The sequence below is a fragment of the Cherax quadricarinatus genome, unplaced genomic scaffold (genome assembly GCF_038502225.1).
Source record: "Cherax quadricarinatus isolate ZL_2023a unplaced genomic scaffold, ASM3850222v1 Contig5, whole genome shotgun sequence".
Lineage (NCBI taxonomy): Eukaryota > Metazoa > Arthropoda > Malacostraca > Decapoda > Parastacidae > Cherax > Cherax quadricarinatus.
In genome coordinates this window covers 52,240-69,970 of record NW_027195031.1, presented here as the reverse complement: position 1 = coordinate 69,970, position 17,731 = coordinate 52,240, and the positions used below count along the sequence as shown (strand labels likewise).

General features: G+C 42.7%; 1 protein-coding gene across 1 annotated transcript; it reads right to left on the bottom strand.

The window, feature by feature from the left end:
- Positions 1 to 585: 585 nt before the first annotated feature.
- On the bottom strand, positions 586 to 15,560 carry LOC128693512 (homeotic protein female sterile). Its single transcript, XM_070079705.1, has 6 exons — positions 15,492 to 15,560; positions 11,623 to 12,413; positions 9,894 to 9,974; positions 8,354 to 8,535; positions 7,375 to 7,820; positions 586 to 6,425 (listed from the first exon to the last, which is right to left on the bottom strand). The coding sequence occupies exons 1-6, from the start codon at positions 15,533 to 15,535 to the stop codon at positions 6,335 to 6,337; spliced, it is 1,635 nt and encodes a 544-aa protein (XP_069935806.1). The 5' UTR covers positions 15,536 to 15,560; the 3' UTR covers positions 586 to 6,334.
- Positions 15,561 to 17,731: the final 2,171 nt, after the last annotated feature.

The window sequence follows — 17,731 nt, the reverse complement described above, 5'->3', positions numbered from 1 at the left end:
GTGTTCAATTGTGACGAAACAGGTCTCTTTTGGAAGAAAATGCCAAAGAGGACCTACATCACTCAGGAAGAAAATGCACTGCCAGGACACAAGCCTATGAAAGACAGGCTGACGCTCATGTTCTGTGCTAATGCTAGTGGGGATTTCAAAGTGAAGCCGTTATTAGTGTACCATTCTGAAAATCCCAGTGTGTTCAAGAAAAACAATGTTATGAAGAGTAAATTGTGTGTGTTTTGGAGATCTAATAATAAGGTATGGGTCACGAGGAAAATTTTCTTCGAGTGGTTCAATGAAGTGTTAAACCTAGTGTGAAGAATTACCTCCTGGAAAAGAAATTGGATCTCAAGTGCCTCCTAGTAATGGACAATGCAGCTGCTCATTCTCCAAACTTGGATGACCTAATTCTGAAGGAGTTTGGGTTCATCACAGTAAAGTTCTTGCCCCCGAATACCACTCCTCTCCTCCAGCCCATGGACCAGCAGGTCATTTCAAACTTTAAAAAACTCTACACCAAAGCAATGTTTGAAAGGTGCTTTAATGTGACCTCAGACACTCACTTGACCCTAAGAGATTTTTGGAAAGAACACTTCAGTATTCTCCATTGCATAAGCCTTATAGGTAAGGCTTGGGAGGGAGTGACTACCAGGACTTTGAACTCTGCTTGGAGAAACTTGTGGCCAGATTGTGTCCACAGGAGGGATTTTGAAGGGTTTGAGACGGCCCCTGATGAGCCTATGTCGGTTGTGAACTCTTTGTGGCACTGGGGAGTTCCATGGGGTTGGATGTGAGTTTGGAGGATGTGGAAGAGTTGGTGGAAGACCACAATGAAGAGCTAACCACTGAGGAGCTGCAAGAGCTTCAGTAGGAAGAGCAACAGATCGCAGCTCAGAATCTTGCTGCAGAGGAGGAGGAAGAGAGATGGAAGAAGGTGCCTTCTTCAGAAATTAAGGAGATTTTTGAAATGTTGTGTAGGATGGAAAGATTTATGGAGAAACATCACCCTGAGAAGGATGTTGCAAGCCATATCGGCAACTTGTACAGTGACAGAGTCTTGGCCCATTTTAGGGAAGTTTTAAAGAGACGCCAGAAACAGAGCTCTCTGGACAGTTTTTTTGCGAGACAGGACTCCAGTGACTCTCAAGCTAGTCCTAGTGGCATTAAGAAACAGAGAAGAGAAGTAACCCCAGAAAAGCACTTGGTACCTGAGGTGTTGATGGAAGGGGATTCTCCTTCCAAACAATCTCTCTCTTCCTCCAGTCTTCCATACACTAAGAAGAATCGCCAATAAAGGTAAGTGTTACACTGTTAATGTTTCATTCATCATGTCCTATTGTATTGTTTATGTACTACATCCATATTTCATGTAAAAAATTTTTTTGTTTTAATACTTCTGGGTGTCAGGAACGGATTAATTGTATTTGCATTATTTCTTATAGGGAAAATTAATTCGAAAATCGTCTATTTCGATGATAGTCCCACTTCCAGGAACAGATTAAGGACGATAATTGAGGGACCACTGTAGTCTATAAGTACATGTATTAGGTTAAGTCTGCTCAAAATGCCTCGGCATGATAGTGGCTTTCTTTGCTCCAGTCATATTATGATATGTAAGCACACATTGTAACCTTTGCAAAAAAATAAATATTTTATTTATTTAACCCCTTCAGGGTCCAAGGCCCAAATCTGAAGTGGTGCCCCAGTGTCCAAGAATTTTCAAAAAAAAAAAATTGTTATTTTTTCTTATGAAATGGTAGAGAATCTTTTTGTGAAGGTAATAAAACAAAAAGTACAAAATTTGATGGAAAATTGACGAAATTATGCTCTCCCGAATTTTGATGTGTCAGCGATATTTACGAATCGGCGATTTTGCCGACTTTGACTCCCATTTTAGGCCAATTACATTATTCCAGTCAAGCAAATTCTTAGCTATTTCACTAGTATTACTTCTATTCTATCGATTGAGCACAAGAAATCGCCAAGTCAACTGTTTCAACTACAAATTAAAGTGATCGGAAATTGTTAATTTGGCCAATTTAACACAAAGTTCAAAATATTCCAATTTCAAAATAGGGTCCAGAATAAACAATGTAGGTATTTCTGGAACTAAACTAACATTTCCTCTGTTCATTAGTTATGTTTTGAGGCTTTACTAATTAATTCCATTTTGATTTTTTATTCACATAATGAATTTTTATTCACACCAAAAAATAGAAGATTTACTGTTATGCAATACTGTAATAATTGTATAAATATCATCACCATATTTGTGAATGCATATTAGACCCACCAGCTGGCGTGTATTAGACGTGTGAGGTCATTTGTTTACTCTTGAATATCGGCAAAAATTTAACATTTCTGCTACTTTGAGCTCAGTTTCAAGCCATTTCCAGTGCTAAAACCAATCAAAATCATCTCTATTTCTGTAATATGTCTTCCATTCTATCAAATGAGACCAAGAAATCGCAAATAGAACTATAAAAAACATACGAAAAAACACTGCAAAGTCTCTGTTTTAATCGAAAAATCATGATTTCAGTTTTTTCTCTCATTATACACAGCGTGCTGCAGGATCTGTTTTATGTGGTGCACACATACCACATAGATGTATTCTCTCATATCTAGGCCCAAATGTACCACTCACAGTTTATCAGAGTGAGCTGAGCTCATGACGTAGATCTACGGTTTGGACCCTGAACGTAAAGCCGTAGATCTACGGGACGGACCCTCAAAGGGTTAAGGAACCTCCCTTGAAGGGAAAGTACTCATCTTGAAATTTCGTTTGTATCCAGAAGCAAAAAAATCGACCAAATGACGGTTCGTATCCTGAAAAGTTCGCATGGTGCTGTGTTCGTAAGCTGAGGTTCCACTGTACATTAGAAACAAGGACAGCAGTTTCATCTGTTTTGTATCTCTGCCGTTTTTCCTGGCACAGTGTTGTAATGTTTTCCTCTTTAGCAATAGAAAAAATGGGATAAAAATAAAGTAGTACAGCACTATCACTCCATTTTTTTTTTAACATGTCATCCGTTTCCCACCAAGGCAGGGCGAGCCAAAAAGAAAGAAAAAACTTTCATTATCATGTAACACTTTCACCATCACTCATACATAATCACTGTCTTTGCAGAGGTGCTCAGATACGACAGTTTAGATGTCCCTCCAAACTGCTGATATCCTAGATCCCTCCTTTAAAGTGCAGGCATTGTCCTTCCCATTTCCAGGACTCAAGTCCGACTAACCGGTTTCCCTGAATCCCTTCAGCCTAATACTTTTAGTAACTCCACACCTTCTAATTTCCACACTATGAATTCTCTGCATAATATTTACACCACACATTGCCCTTAGACATGACATCTGCACTGCCTCCAGCCGCCTCCTCGCTGCAGCATTTACAACCCATGCTTCACACCCACATGAGTGTTGTTACCTTTGTATTCTCATACATTCCCTTCTTCCCTTCATGGATAACGTTCTGTCTCCACAGATACCTCAACGCACCACTCACCTTTTTTCCTTTATCAATACTATGGTTTACCTCATCCTTCATAAACCCATCTGCTGACAAGTCAGCTCCCAAATACAGCCTTTCCTCACTTAGCGACGTACTTGTTTACCGACGACTCAGACTTATGATGGGCTCTCTGACCAGATGCATACCTAAATAATGTATATTTAGAGCTGATTTCCTCAATTCTGTTTATTACAATATACAGTACAATGCTGTATAAACATTTAAAAATATACCAGAAATGTTATAAATGGTGCAAAGGTAACATTAAAACAGTATGCTCCTCATTTAGCGATGAATTCATTTACCGAAGTGATCTTGGGAACGGAACTCCGTCGTTAAGTGAGGAGAGGCTGTATCTGAAAACATTCACTTCTTCCATACTCCCTCCCTCCATTGTGATATCCAGTTTTTCTTTGTCTAAACCTTTTGATACTCTCTATATTCACTTTCAACTTTCTACCTTTACACACCATTCACTATCACTCCATATGTATGCACAATATATATAAGTGTACATGCACACCTCCACAACATATAAAAGTGTGCACATCCACACTAATATGTAGTTACACACAAGGACAAACATGTTCCGTTATATACTCTCTCACACACACATGCACACTCATGATATATAGTAATAATAATAATTCCAGTTAGATCAAATGGAAAATGTTATAACTTATATGCTCAGCACAAAAACATTGAAAAATAGGTGCATTTCCAAAATACAATACACTTTTTTTCACAGTTTTTTCCATGTATGTATGTATGTATGTATATATGCAGTACTTAATATGTAATATACCAATTTGTGTAGTGGTAAACTCTAGCTCTTGGGCCCACATCTTAACTGTTGGCTGATTTACAAGAAATTAATTTATCGTATTTACTTTTTGAACTTGCATGGAACTTTTAGAGTGAAAGCCCCCAAATTTCTAGATTATTATCAAAACTAATCACTAAACCCACAAGGGTCATACAGCACTGTCTAGATTTCTAGAGAGCATTTGTGAATATAGAGTACAGGTATCATTGAATTTTGCCTGGATAATAAATTCTGTTTCAGATTTGAGCTCACTTTATATGCCAGAGGTCATATCTCTAAATTTACTGTAGCACTAATCTGGTTAATATTGACATTCCTAAGAAACAATGTTCAGAAAGAGAGATATATATGGTTGTGGGACTTACACTGAGCACATTTTGAAAAAATACTATAGTTAGTTCTTGATTTAAGAGTTATGCATCAAGCCAAAAAAAAAAAAAAAAAAAAAAAATAGGCTCTGTATGAAAGCTCTTATCCTGTTACCAATAGGTCATTACATCCATGCACACACCCCATACAACAGGCCAAGGCTCTCTCAACAAGTGCTTTTGACAAATAGTAAATAACACACTTATCAACCTGATTTTTCTAAGCAATATATATGAAAACATACATCTGGTGAGATTCTAACCCACAACCCTGTGACATCATGTTGCTTACATGTGCATCACTCTTACCCCTCAATCATACCATCCCACACAAGGAAAAAATAAGTTTGTTGAATATTTTTAGCCAGAATTCTTACCTTTGAAAGAGCTATGACTCTCCTATATTGTACATATTCAAATTCAACACCTCAGAGTGATTGATATATGCGAGTATGATTGTCAAGATAATTTCAGTCACATGACTCAGTATCATAGTATTACTTCACACAGCTGTAACAGCTGTAAACAGCTGCAGAGGCCATGCAATGTGGCTCAGTGATACACAGTTTAAGTCTTTGTTAACCATCACAGACACTACTCAGTAAAGTTTAGCTTAAAATACATAGCCCTAGATTCTCCTTTCAAAAGTGGAATTTAATTTAGGCTCAAAAGCAGTCACTGAATGGTTTCAGGATCAGGGGGTAACTACATCCTTACAGACATCCTGATCCTTGGTCTTTAACAGTGTTATGTCACAGGATAATGGGTTGGTTGCATTGAGTTCAAGCAAACATTTCCATCGTCCTGTTTGTTGCATTTTACTGTACATTATAAATAAAAAAAGTTATTAGCTTATTTATGTAATCAATCAAAAAAAAAAATATATAATGACATTGTTAGGCAAAAAATATAAATAAAACCTATAGCAATGACTAGCAGCTCCCTCCTCATCAGATACCATTATCTAGTAAGAGTAAAATGCAGTCATCTGTATCCTGCATTTCTCTTGTATTTTTAGTAACTTTACTGAATTCAAATTAATAATCCCTTGATTATCAAGGATGAATGTATTATGAGGTATCTTTAACAGCAGTCTTCTGTTATTCAGTAGTGTATATATATTTTTTCATACAATCATCTAGTCTATTCCACAGACTGGCATAAGAAGCTTCACATGTATTAACATTCAGTTAATAAACAGATGTATTGAAACAGTGTATACAATCTTTTCTTTAACATGTTGCATAATTAACTGTCAAGAGCACTTTCAAGACCATAAAACAAGTTACTGTTGAATGAATGGGCATCTGTATTGTGTAACGAAGTTATTGTAACAAGTACAGCATCTGCACCATCATACAATGAACATTTTTTTTTACCATGTATGTGCCACCACTGGACAGCCCTGCCTGCAGAAGTCTTGGTGGGTGATATTTCACTTTTGCAGTGTGACAGATGAGAAGTTGGCCTATACCTTTCTTGGTTTCATTTTTACTAATGATGCAAATTGATAATTATTGCTACTGTTAACCCAGTTTGCCCCATACATGGATGCACTGAGTAACTAGAAATACGTAGTGTGGGATTATTTCTATAGAAGCTTCACAGCCCTTCAGTTATGCTGACAGGCTTTCACAGTTTAGAAGTAGATTCCGTTGAAGCTTTACTGGGTTGTTTCCAGAGAAGGTTGTAGCGCTGGCTTGCCTCACACTCCTCCTCAACTCTGCAAGGAAGCAGTATATGTTAGATAATTTTTACTTAGATTTTACTACAGTATTCTTTTAATACCACTGCACATTAACATGTTGTATGGCCCCTAAAAGTTGAATGCTTCTCCGTGAATATAATGCAAATAATAGTGACAAACTGAGGAACTGAAATTTTAGAATGGCCTCAGTACTGTAGTGTCTTGGAATTTATGAAATAAAAAAAAATTGTGTTGCCAGTAGTGATTACAAGTCAGTTGTCTGCCCGAGGTCACTTACAGTGTAGCAAACAGCACAAGATGGTGTTAGTAGATCACAGCAAAGAATGTGCGTACATACCTGAATGTCGACAGGAGCACCACCATAACTGATCAGGGCGAGCTGCTATGGCACTTTACAAATGATTTAGTAAGAAGTTTATGAACAGTTATATTTTTTAATACTTTAGAAATCATGTAGTGCCTGGGGGAATGAGAGAGAGACTGGTTTGATCCAAGGAAGGGGTAGGCAACTTCAAATACTTGGATCAAGGCTCCCCTTGCCAGCATCAAGGAACCTCCCTTGAGGGGGGACCAAGTAGAAGCACTAAACCCATATGGATCATGACTGAATAGCACCTGGGGAATGGGAGGCAATCAGGTTAGCTCTAAGGGGAAGACAGATTCACTTTCTTGGATCAAGAGTCCCTCACCAGCATTAAGGTACCTTGAGGGACTAGCAGTAAACAGATACCAAAAGTTAGTTGGGTATTGTGGGTCCCCTAGGTAAAAAGGGTCTACAATGCTATTAGAAAAATTTAATACATTTTTAAGGCAATTACGTAGATGATTTATCAGCAAAGTTAAAAATTAAATTGTATTATGTCACGTGACCCAATTACATGACCCAAATAATGCAATATATGACCCAATTGGGTAACACAGAACATTGTTGTTTGCAAACTTGGGTGTCAGCAATAGTACCCACCTCTGCGCTGGATGTCTCTGCTGCGACGGAAGATGCGATGCCTCAGAGGAAACCACACCATGATTGGCTGATCCTTTCACACTTCCAGCATTGTGACTGGTAACTCCCATGAAGCACACATTCTGATTAGCAGGTCCAACAATGCACCCGCCATGAGTGGGCGGTGGGACAATACAAGAACTATGATTGGTCTGGTGAATATAATCTACACTAAGGCCCCCTTCCCCTGGATGTGGGCCATGGGGTAGGTCACTGGGAATCACTTTAGGGTTAGGGGCATCCATTGCCCTGAGGGGCACAGTCTCGGGGTCCCCAATGACCACCTGGGGCCCTGAGTAATGCACTGACACACTGCGTCTAGTCCTATGGTCTTTGTTCATGGCACAAAATATTACCAGAAGCACTACACACACGAGAGACACCATGGCACCTATGTACACCAACACCTGTGAGGGGAGATTTGTAGTGAGTATGTGATGACCTGGTCATGTCTTGCCTACTGGAGGTGACCTGGTCATTATCCTCCTACTGGAGGTAATGCAGCCACTACTCCCCTACTGAAGGTGACCCTTCAATCGGGTTGCCATGGGGCTGGAGAAGAGATCTTGATCGGAGGAATTGGAGCTACACTCCCTTTCCTCGGACTAAACCTGATTATCCCTTCTACCCACCACTCTCATTGCCCAGGCACTCTATGACCCTTGTGGGTTTAGTGCTTACCCATGAATATAATAATGTATTTTATTAAGAATGTAACTAAAATTTTATATTAAATGAGTTACTTTATAAAAAGAAATTGTTGGTTTAGCACTTTATTTATAATAATAATGTAAAAAGAAATCTGTTAAAAGCACGTAGCTTCCAATCAGATTACCACCTCTAAGCCTCTCCTATCTAAAACCTCTAGAGTGGCCTCTACTAAGAAAACAAAGTGGGTAGGGTACCGAAGACCCAAGATGACAGGTACTGGGTATATTACCTGCAGGTGGGCCAGGTGTTGCTTGTGGAAGACGCCACCGGCCACCAGGAGGGAGAAGCCTGTCACTATACCAGCAACAAAAGCTGCCTGTGCTGCCCTGAAGCAGTAGTCGTGGCACCTCTCACACCGGGACCCTTCACTAACCAACCTTCCTCCCCCGCTGCTGCTCCACCCACACACACCTATAATACAATCCACCACATTTATATACAGGGAACAAGAGTGCAAGAATTTTTATGGAATAAGTCTGTTAACCATGTGTATGGTAGAATTATTACTGAAAGAATAAGGGAAAGTAGAGAAAGCAGGATTGTTTAACATATTTGTTGATGCTAAGGTGTTGGGAGAGGTGTGGGACTAAAAGATAATGAATCTGATATGAGGAGGAAGAATTTGGAAGGGTGTGTGAAAATTTAGTGTGACTATTAAAAGAGCAAGGTAGTGAGAGTAACAAAAAAGCCTAGGCAATGAAAGATTGGAAGGAGAAAGCATATAAAGAGTGACTATTAGATATTTGGGAGTGGATGTGTCAATAAATGGATCTACGAAAGATTAGGTGAACCACAATAAAGACTTAGAGGTAAAAAAATGTGGGTGTAGTATTGAGGTAAGGGGTGTGAGGCATTGGATTCAATTGTTGCACTGTGAAGCCTGGATTAATAAAATAAAAAAAGTGCTAAACCCATTAGGATCATACAGGTGAGAAGCCTGGAGACAGTAGAGATACCATGTGGCAGAATAGGAGGACCACAAGGGGTGTGTAAATCTAAGGTAGAAAGATGACGTGAAGGGGTTGTCCCAGAAATGATTTGAGGGAGGGTATGATGAAGGCTCTAATCGCTTGACCATCCAGCAGAATTGTGTGAATATGTTAAAAAATAGTTATGCGAGACCTGGAGATGGGAAGTAATGTGTCTGCACTCTGAATGAAAGGTGAGAATGTTACTGTTCAGAGTCATTCAAGTTGCAGTGTCTAGGCACTTCTAGCAGGACAACCACTGAATAAATGATGGTAAGTGTGCTTCTTTTTTTAGGGGGTTGGGGAAAGGGGGGGTCATTGTACTTTGATCCCCTGTCCATTAAACTTTTGTTGGTCAAAGTAAAAAGTGGTGAGACAAACTTCTGTCTGCTAAATCTAAAGCAGATGCTACCATTAAGTATGCCTACTTAAATACATGTATATACATGTATCCCCTTCCCACATCACCAATTAAATGTACTATGAGCAGACGGAGGATCGAGTCTTCACGGCTCCTTGTGCTGAATGATGCCGAGTGCACCAGGACACTGATGGTCTTGTGATGTCTTTGATGCCAGTTATGGCCCTTGTGCCTTAGCGCTTCCTTTTTATTATTATAATAATAATAATAGGAGCCACACTCCCCTTTCTTAGATCAAACATGTTGACTTCATTTCTCAGGTGCTATAAGACGTTTACAGATTTGGTGCTTTCCCATGAATATAATAATTATTACAAAATATAATAATACCAGCAATAAAACTATGAAATTAATGATTATTTAAAACAATAATAACTCGCCTGTTTGGGGAATGATTGAGGGGGCGGCGCCCCAGCCACCTCCACCACTGGTGGATGCTTGACCACTGGAACCTCCACCACCTGTCAACACACAACAACTGTCAACCTTACATGGCAATGATAACACTGCTACTGTGGCACTTCCAACATGGCACTCCAAACACGGAACTGCCACCATGACAGTGGTACAAACTGTTTACTAATACTGAACTACCCTCTTGACTACCATTATGAAACTACCATAGTGGCTCTGCCATTATGGAACTACCATAGTGGCTCTGCCATTATGGAACTACCATAGTGGCTCTGCCATTATGGAACTACCACAGTGGTTCTGCCATTATGGAACTACCACAGTGGTACTACCATAGTGGCTCTGCCATTATGGAACTACCATAGTGGCTCTGCCATTATGGAACTACCATAGTGGCTCTGCCATTATGGAACTACCATAGTGGCTCTGCCATTATGAAACTACCATAGTGGCTCTGCCATTATGGAACTACCACAGTGGTTCTGCCATTATGGAACTACCATAGTGGCTCTGCCATTATGGAACTACCACAGTGGTTCTGCCATTATGGAACTACCACAGTGGTACTACCATAGTGGCTCTGCCATTATGGAACTACCATAGTGGCTCTGCCATTATGGAACTACCATAGTGGCTCTGCCATTATGAAACTACCATAGTGGCTCTGCCATTATGGAACTACCACAGTGGTTCTGCCATTATGGAACTACCACAGTGGTACTACCATAGTGGCTCTGCCATTATGGAACTACCATAGTGGCTCTGCCATTATGGAACTACCATAATGGCTCTTCCATTATGGAACTACCATAGTGGCTCTGCCATTATGGAACTACCACAGTAGTTCTGCCATTATGGAACTACCATAGTGGTACTACCAAAGTGGCACTGCCATTATTGAACTACCATAGTGGTACTACCATAATGAAATTACCATGGTGTACTACCATTATGGAACTACCATAGTGACACTACCCTTATGGAACTACCATAATGGAACTACCATAGTGGTACTACCATAATGGAATTACCATGGTGGTACTACATTATGGAACTACCATAATGGAACTACCATAGTGGTACTACCATTATGGAACTACCATACTGGTTCTGCCATTATGGAACTACCATAGTGGTACTATCATAATGGAACTAGCATGGTGGTACTACCATAATGGAAGTAGCACAGTGGCAGTGTAAATGGCAGTTTGTGGCAGTAGCAGCAAAGCAACAGCAGCAACAACCTGCTTCACCAGACCAGCTCAGTATGATATTTCACACCCGGATGCTAATTTTCTGGCTTCAGACCCGGAAATGGTCACCACGGCACCGTCTGGTGTAGGGCTCGTGATCCGAGGAACTGGAGCTGTTCTCCCATTCCTTTCAAAGTTCACAAACAATTATCTTCTGAAACATTAAAAAAATCGTTTTTTTTTTTAATATTTTTTTTTTTTGGGGAATACATGTAATAAGTGTTTCTCGAAATATATGTATGTGCCTGGTGAAGGGCTCTTGATCTAGGGAACTGGATCTGTGCAGGGGGCTATTTACAGCTCCTGTTTGTGTGTACTCGCCTATTTGTGGTTGCAGGGGTCGAGTCACAGCTCCTGGACCCCGTGTGTCTAAAATGCAACTATGTAATATCTTTCCACGGTGACGATTTAAATCAAAATACACATGAATAACGGCGCTCACCTGGAGGTATGTGGTGGAGGGGGTGTAGAGAGGGGTGTGGCTGCCCACACATACCCGCCCCTAGCACTGGGCACGACCCCTCACCCCCGACCCCAACTGTGAACACGCCTCCTGGGGCATTGCCCATGGATGCGAGAGCCGGGGTGCTCCACAACATCTGTGGGTCAGCCCACGGCTGCTGCATCGTCCCTGGCACCGAGTGTACGGAATGGGCGGCCGTGGGCATGGCGTGGGCGCTGGTGTGCAAGGAATGGGCAGTGTGGGAGTGGACTACGCCGTGCCCAGCGTGGGCATGTTGTGTGGCCCAGGCCATGCTAACAGCTGGGTGGGACACAGTGACGCTATGGCCCCCACTATGCGACGGGTGGTGGGCCACACTATAAGTGGGATGGTGGGTGGGGTGGGCCACGCTGTGAGTGGGATGGTGGGCCATACTATAAGTGGGGTGGTGGGCAGCACTGTGGGTGGAAAGAGCGACACTGTGGGTGGAGTGGGCCACGCTGAGGCTCGGGTGGGCCGCAGCGTGGGCAGGGTGAGAGGCAGTGGGCTGGTAGGGAGTGGCATATTGATGGGCGAGGACATCGTGTGGGCCGTGGGCCACTTGTTGTTGTTGTTGCTGCTGCTGTTGCTGCTGTTGCTGTTGTTGTTGCTGCTGTTGCTGCTGTTGCTGTTGTTGTTGCTGCTGTAGCTGCTGTTGCTGTTGTTGTTGCTGCTGTAGCTGCTGTAGCTGCTGTTGCTGCTGCCCGGATGATGTGCTGCTCTCACAACCATCCTCAGACACCCACGGGTTCCTGAAAACACATCTGACATTAGAAGAAATATCACCGTACGGGGGAAATATGAAAGTAGTTTACAGAAGTATGAACCAAGGTTACAAGTCCTAGATGCACTGGAAAACAAACAGAATGCGGATGTAGTATACACAGACTTTGCAAAAGCCTTTGACAAGTGCGACCATGGTGTAATAGCACACAAAATGCGTGCTAAAGGGATAACCGGCAAAGTAGGCAGATGGATCTTCAACTTTCTAACCAATCGCACACAAAGAGTAGTGGTAAACAGAGTTAAATCAGATGTTGCCATAGTGAAGAGCTCTGTCCCACAAGGCACAGTACTCGCACCTATCCTGTTCCTTATTCTCATATCAGACATAGACAGAGATGTAAACCACAGCGCTGTATCATCTTTTGCAGACGATACTAGGATCTGCATGAGAGTGTCGTCCATTGAGGACACTGTTAACCTCCAAGAAGATATAAACCAAGTTTTCCAATGGGCAACAGAGAACAATATGATGTTCAATGAAGACAAATTCCAACTACTCCGTTATGGAAAACTGGAGGAAATAATAACTAGAACTGAGTATACTACAAACTCCAATCACACAATAGAGAGGAAAAATAATGTGAGAGACCTGGGAGTGGTAATGTCAGAGGATCTCACCTTCAAGGATCACAACAATGCTACTATCACATCTGCTAGGAAACTGATAGGATGGATAATGAGAACATTCAAGACAAGAGATGCTAAGCCAATGATGATCCTTTTTAAATCACTTATTCTTTCTAGGCTGGAATACTGCTGTACATTAACATCCCCATTCAAGGCAGGTGAAATTGCAGAGCTAGAGAATGTACAGAAAACCTTTACTGCACGTATAAGTTCCATCAAACACCTTAACTACTGGGAGCGCCTGGAAGCACTTGACTTGTACTCACTAGAGCGCAGGCGAGAGAGATGTATCATAATCTACACCTGGAAGATTCTGGAGGGACTGGTCCCTAACATGCACACAGCAATCACTCCATACGAAAGCAAAAGACTTGGCAGGCGATGCAACATACCCCCAGTGAAAAGTAGGGGCGTCACTGGTATACTAAGAGAAAACACAATAAGTGTCCGGGGCCCAAGAATGTTCAACAGCCTTCCACCAGCAATAAGGGGCATTACGGGAAGACCCCTGGTTGTCTTCAAGAGGGAGCTGGACAGATACCTAAAGACGGTGCCGGATCAGCCGGGCTGTGGTTCGTACGTTGGATTACGTGCGGCCAGCAGTAACAGCCTCGCTGATCAGGCCCTGATCCACCGGGAGGCCTGGTCGTGGACCGGGCCGCGGGGACGTTGATCCCCGGAATTCCCTCCAGGTAGACTCCAGGTAGGTAGTGTATGAAGGTAGTTTACAGACGTATGAATCAAGGTTACAGGTGTATGAAGGTAGTTTACAGACGTATGAATCAAGGTTACAGAGGTATGAATCGAGATTGCAGAGGTATGAAGCAAATTTACAGAGGTATGAAATCCCACTTTACGACCTAGTTACATCTCGTCACTTCCTGTCGTAAAATACTGCCAAAAATCTTACGACATCGAGCGGAGATATTAGGCCTGTAAATCGTGGTAAAATGCATAGTCTGGTGACCCCTAACTGTAAAAAAAATACACTCAATTCAGAAAACTGTCGCTCAATGAACGTAGTGGCCAGAGCGCACAAAAGGAAAAATGCAACATTATTTAAAGCATTTCGCCTGTGAAATGCTGGGTTGGATATCCACGGGTGAGGGCGTTCTCAACTTCCCATGATGGACTGTTTAGTTACGGCAGAATGAGGCCCTGGCTTGAGTGTGAGGGCTCTCATTTAGGCGTGAGGTTCTACAGTGTGTGGGTTTTCATTTGAGCGTGAGGTTCTTCGTTTGAAATTCTGAGAACACTAAAATTGCTCAGTGTAAACACTATCACACATGCTATATATATATATATATATATATATATATATATATATATATATATATATATATATATATATATATATATATATATATTATAAAAAATACAAACGTGATTTTGAATCATTAACAGAACTGCGGCTGGCCAGGATTCGATCCTGCGTCGCCATGCCCAGCCCTTTGAGAACAGGCACAGTACGCATTCTTCTATCAGTACGCAACCCCTCCTCAGCCGTCTATTATGTAGACGGCTGAAGAGGGGTTGCTGAGGTGTTTCGGACATTTAGAAAGGATGGAACGAAATACAATGACTCGGAGAGCTTATAAATCTGTATTGGAGGGAAGACGTGGTAGGGGTCGGCCTAGGGAAGGTTGGGGGGAGGGAGTAAAGTAGGTATTGTGTGCGAGGGGCTTGGACTTCCAGCAAGCATGCGTGAGCGTGTTACAGCGAGTGGAGACGAATGGTTTTTATGACTTAACGTGCTGTTGGAGTGTGAGCAAATTAACATTTATGAAGGGATTCAGGGAAACCGGTTAGCTGGACTTGAGTCCTGGAGGTGGGAAGTACAGAAGGAGGGTATGGCTGGAAAACATTAGGAACGTGTTTCCATAAGACATTTGCTCTCCCTGTCCACCCATTGGTTTAAAATGGGTACCTGAATGTTAGTGGACTGGTGTGGGTCGCATCCTGGGACAAAACTGACCTAATTTGCCCAAAATGCTCAGCATAACAAGTGGCTTTGTATATATTATTATTATTATTATTATAATCACGGGGAGAGCTAAACCCGTATGATTATACAGCTTTCTACATAGCAGTATGTCACTGATGTCAGCTAGGCCTGTATACCATGTACATGTAATTGTAGGAAATAAAGATATTATTATTATTATTATTATTATTATTATTATTATTATTATTATTATTATTATTATTATTATGTACACTCAACGGTAATCTAACCAGAGTTTGTTTACTACTGGGTTTATGATTCATCTTGTTCATTATTTCTTCAGCAATTCTCTCGTTTTTTTTTATATTTCACTACAGTGATGTACCTGTGACCTCTCTCAAGAGTTATACTCTGGCAGCCCTGTCTGAGGTCACACTTTCTGATCACTGAGGCTGTTGAGGCCGACACTGACCTTAGTGGCGGCTTGAGGCAGGAGCGAGGGACAGCAGTAGACATGTCACCTTACATCTTCCACCTGTCAATAAAACAAAACATTAATGACAAAATAGTATCAGGTGAACATCAGTGGTTAACATGTGTTGTTAACTCAGGTTGGTGTTTGTTGTGAGAGAGAGAGAGAGAGAGAGAGAGAGAGAGAGAGAGAGAGAGAGAGTATCTTTCGTTCTGTACACGTTACTAAACAATCTCACATTCCTATCCTAGAAAATAGGGGATTCCCTTTCACTTTCAATCATCCCTTCGCTCTCTGTGCCTTCTCTTCCCTCTTTCTTCCCTTTACCTCCCATTCCAACCCCCATTCCACCCACCCTTCACTTCCACCCTTAAAAACGACCCCCAGCACTCTCACCCACATATACGACCTCCAGCACCCCTACCTACACATACGACCCCACCAACACATACGACCATCAGCACCCTCTTCCACACATACGACCTCCAGCACCCCTACCTACACATACGACCCCACCAACACATACGACCCTCAGCACCCTCTTCCACACATACGACCTCCAGCACCCCTACCTACACATACGACCCTCAACACCCTCTTCCACATATACGACCTCCAGCAGAGACGGTAAACGAGCCGGACAATTTGACGAAATTTATGGGAAAAAATCGTAGGCAGCCTCAGCAGGGGTTCTGAGTAGAGGTGCGGAGTTAAGAGGTGGTGGGGGAGTTGAGAGGTGGTAGATTAATGCCGAGTAGTGGGGGATGGGGGCGGGGGGACGCTGGTGTGATTTTTGGATTGGACTGTGATATTCCATCACACCGGATGGGTTTTCTTGTCGCCCTCCATCACTTAGGACAAGTTTCCCTCTCACAATATATCACACAAGATGGGTTTCACTGTTGTATTCCATCACACAAAATGGATTTCAGTGTTGTATTCCGTTACACAAGATGGGTAACATAGGCAGAGTTGAAATGTATCAGCCTGAGCTGCCAGACTGCAGAAAGGCAATGAGGATGATGTCAAGATTATTCAGGCGGAGAAAGGGAGAAGCCTCTGTTCTGGAAGGCTGTTTGTGGGAAGCGTCATTTGTATATGAAGATATACGCAAAATAACCATGGGGGAAGTTGAATGATAGCTCTAGGCCTTTCATGTTGCAATCAACACATTAGGAATGGAGCAGAAAAGAGGAGGTACAAGCAAATACGATCACAGGGAACGCCTTTGCGAAGGCGTTCCCTGTGATCGTATTTGATTGGACCTCCTCTCTTCTGCAACACTGCAAGCTCCTGATGTGTTGATTGAAACATGAAAGGCCTAGAGCTATCATTCAACTTCCCCCGTGGTTTTGCATCTTGTATCGTTTCTTCGCGATTTTTGCATAATGAAGATGTGTGTGTAAATGTACACGTATGTACATGAATAGCTTAAGTGTGAGTGTGGGTGGAGGTGTGGGAGTGTGGGTGGAGTTGTGGGAGTGTTGGTGGAGGTGTGGGAGTGTTGGTGGAGGTGTGGGAGTGTTGGTGGAGGTGTGGGAGTGTGGGTGGAGGTGTGGGTGTGTGGGTGGAGGTGTGGGAGTGTTGGTGGAGGTGTGGGAGTGTGGGTGGAGGTGTGGGAGTGTTGGTGGAGGTGTGGGAGTGTGGGTGGAGGTGTGGGAGTGTGGGTGGAGGTGTGGGAGTGTTGGTGGAGGTGTGGGAGTGTTGGTGGAGGTGTGGGAGTGTGGGTGGAGGTGTGGGAGTGTGGGTGGAGGTGTGGGAGTGTTGGTGGAGGTGTGGGAGTGTTGGTGGAGGTGTGGGATTGTTGGTGGAGGTGTGGGAGTGAGTGTAAGTGTGGGTGTGGGTGTGAATGTGGGTGTGAGTGTGGGTGTGAGTGTGGGTGTGTGTGTGTGAGTGTGGGTGTGGGTGAGTGTGGGTGTGGGTGTGAGTGTGGGTGTGTGTGTGTGAGTGTGGGTGTGGATGTGAGTGTGGGTGTGGGTGTGAGTGTGGGTGTGAGTGTGGGTGTGAGTGTGGGTGTGGGTGTGAGTGTGGGTGTGAATGTGGGTGTGAGTGTGGGTGTGTGAGTGTGGGTGTGGGTGTGAGTGTGGGTGTGAGTGTGGGTGTGGGTGTGAGTGTAAGTGTGGGTGTGGGTGTGAGTGTGGGTGTGGGTGTGAGTGTGGGTGTGAGTGTGAGTGTGGGTGTGGGTGTGAGTGTGAGTGTGGGTTTGAGTGTGAGTGTGGGTTTGAGTGTGAGTGTGGGTG

Excerpts from the sequence above, each read along its gene's own strand:
- LOC128693512 (XM_070079705.1), bottom strand. The coding sequence starts at position 15,535 with ATGTCTACTGCTGTCCCTCGCTCCTGCCTCAAGCCGCCACTAAG. Across the intron at positions 9,975-11,622 it reads CCTCCACCACATACCTCCAG|GTGGTGGAGGTTCCAGTGGT; the intron begins GTGAGCGCCGTT and ends GTGTGTTGACAG. Across the intron at positions 8,536-9,893 it reads CTCAATCATTCCCCAAACAG|GTGTGTGTGGGTGGAGCAGC; the intron begins GCGAGTTATTAT and ends ATTGTATTATAG.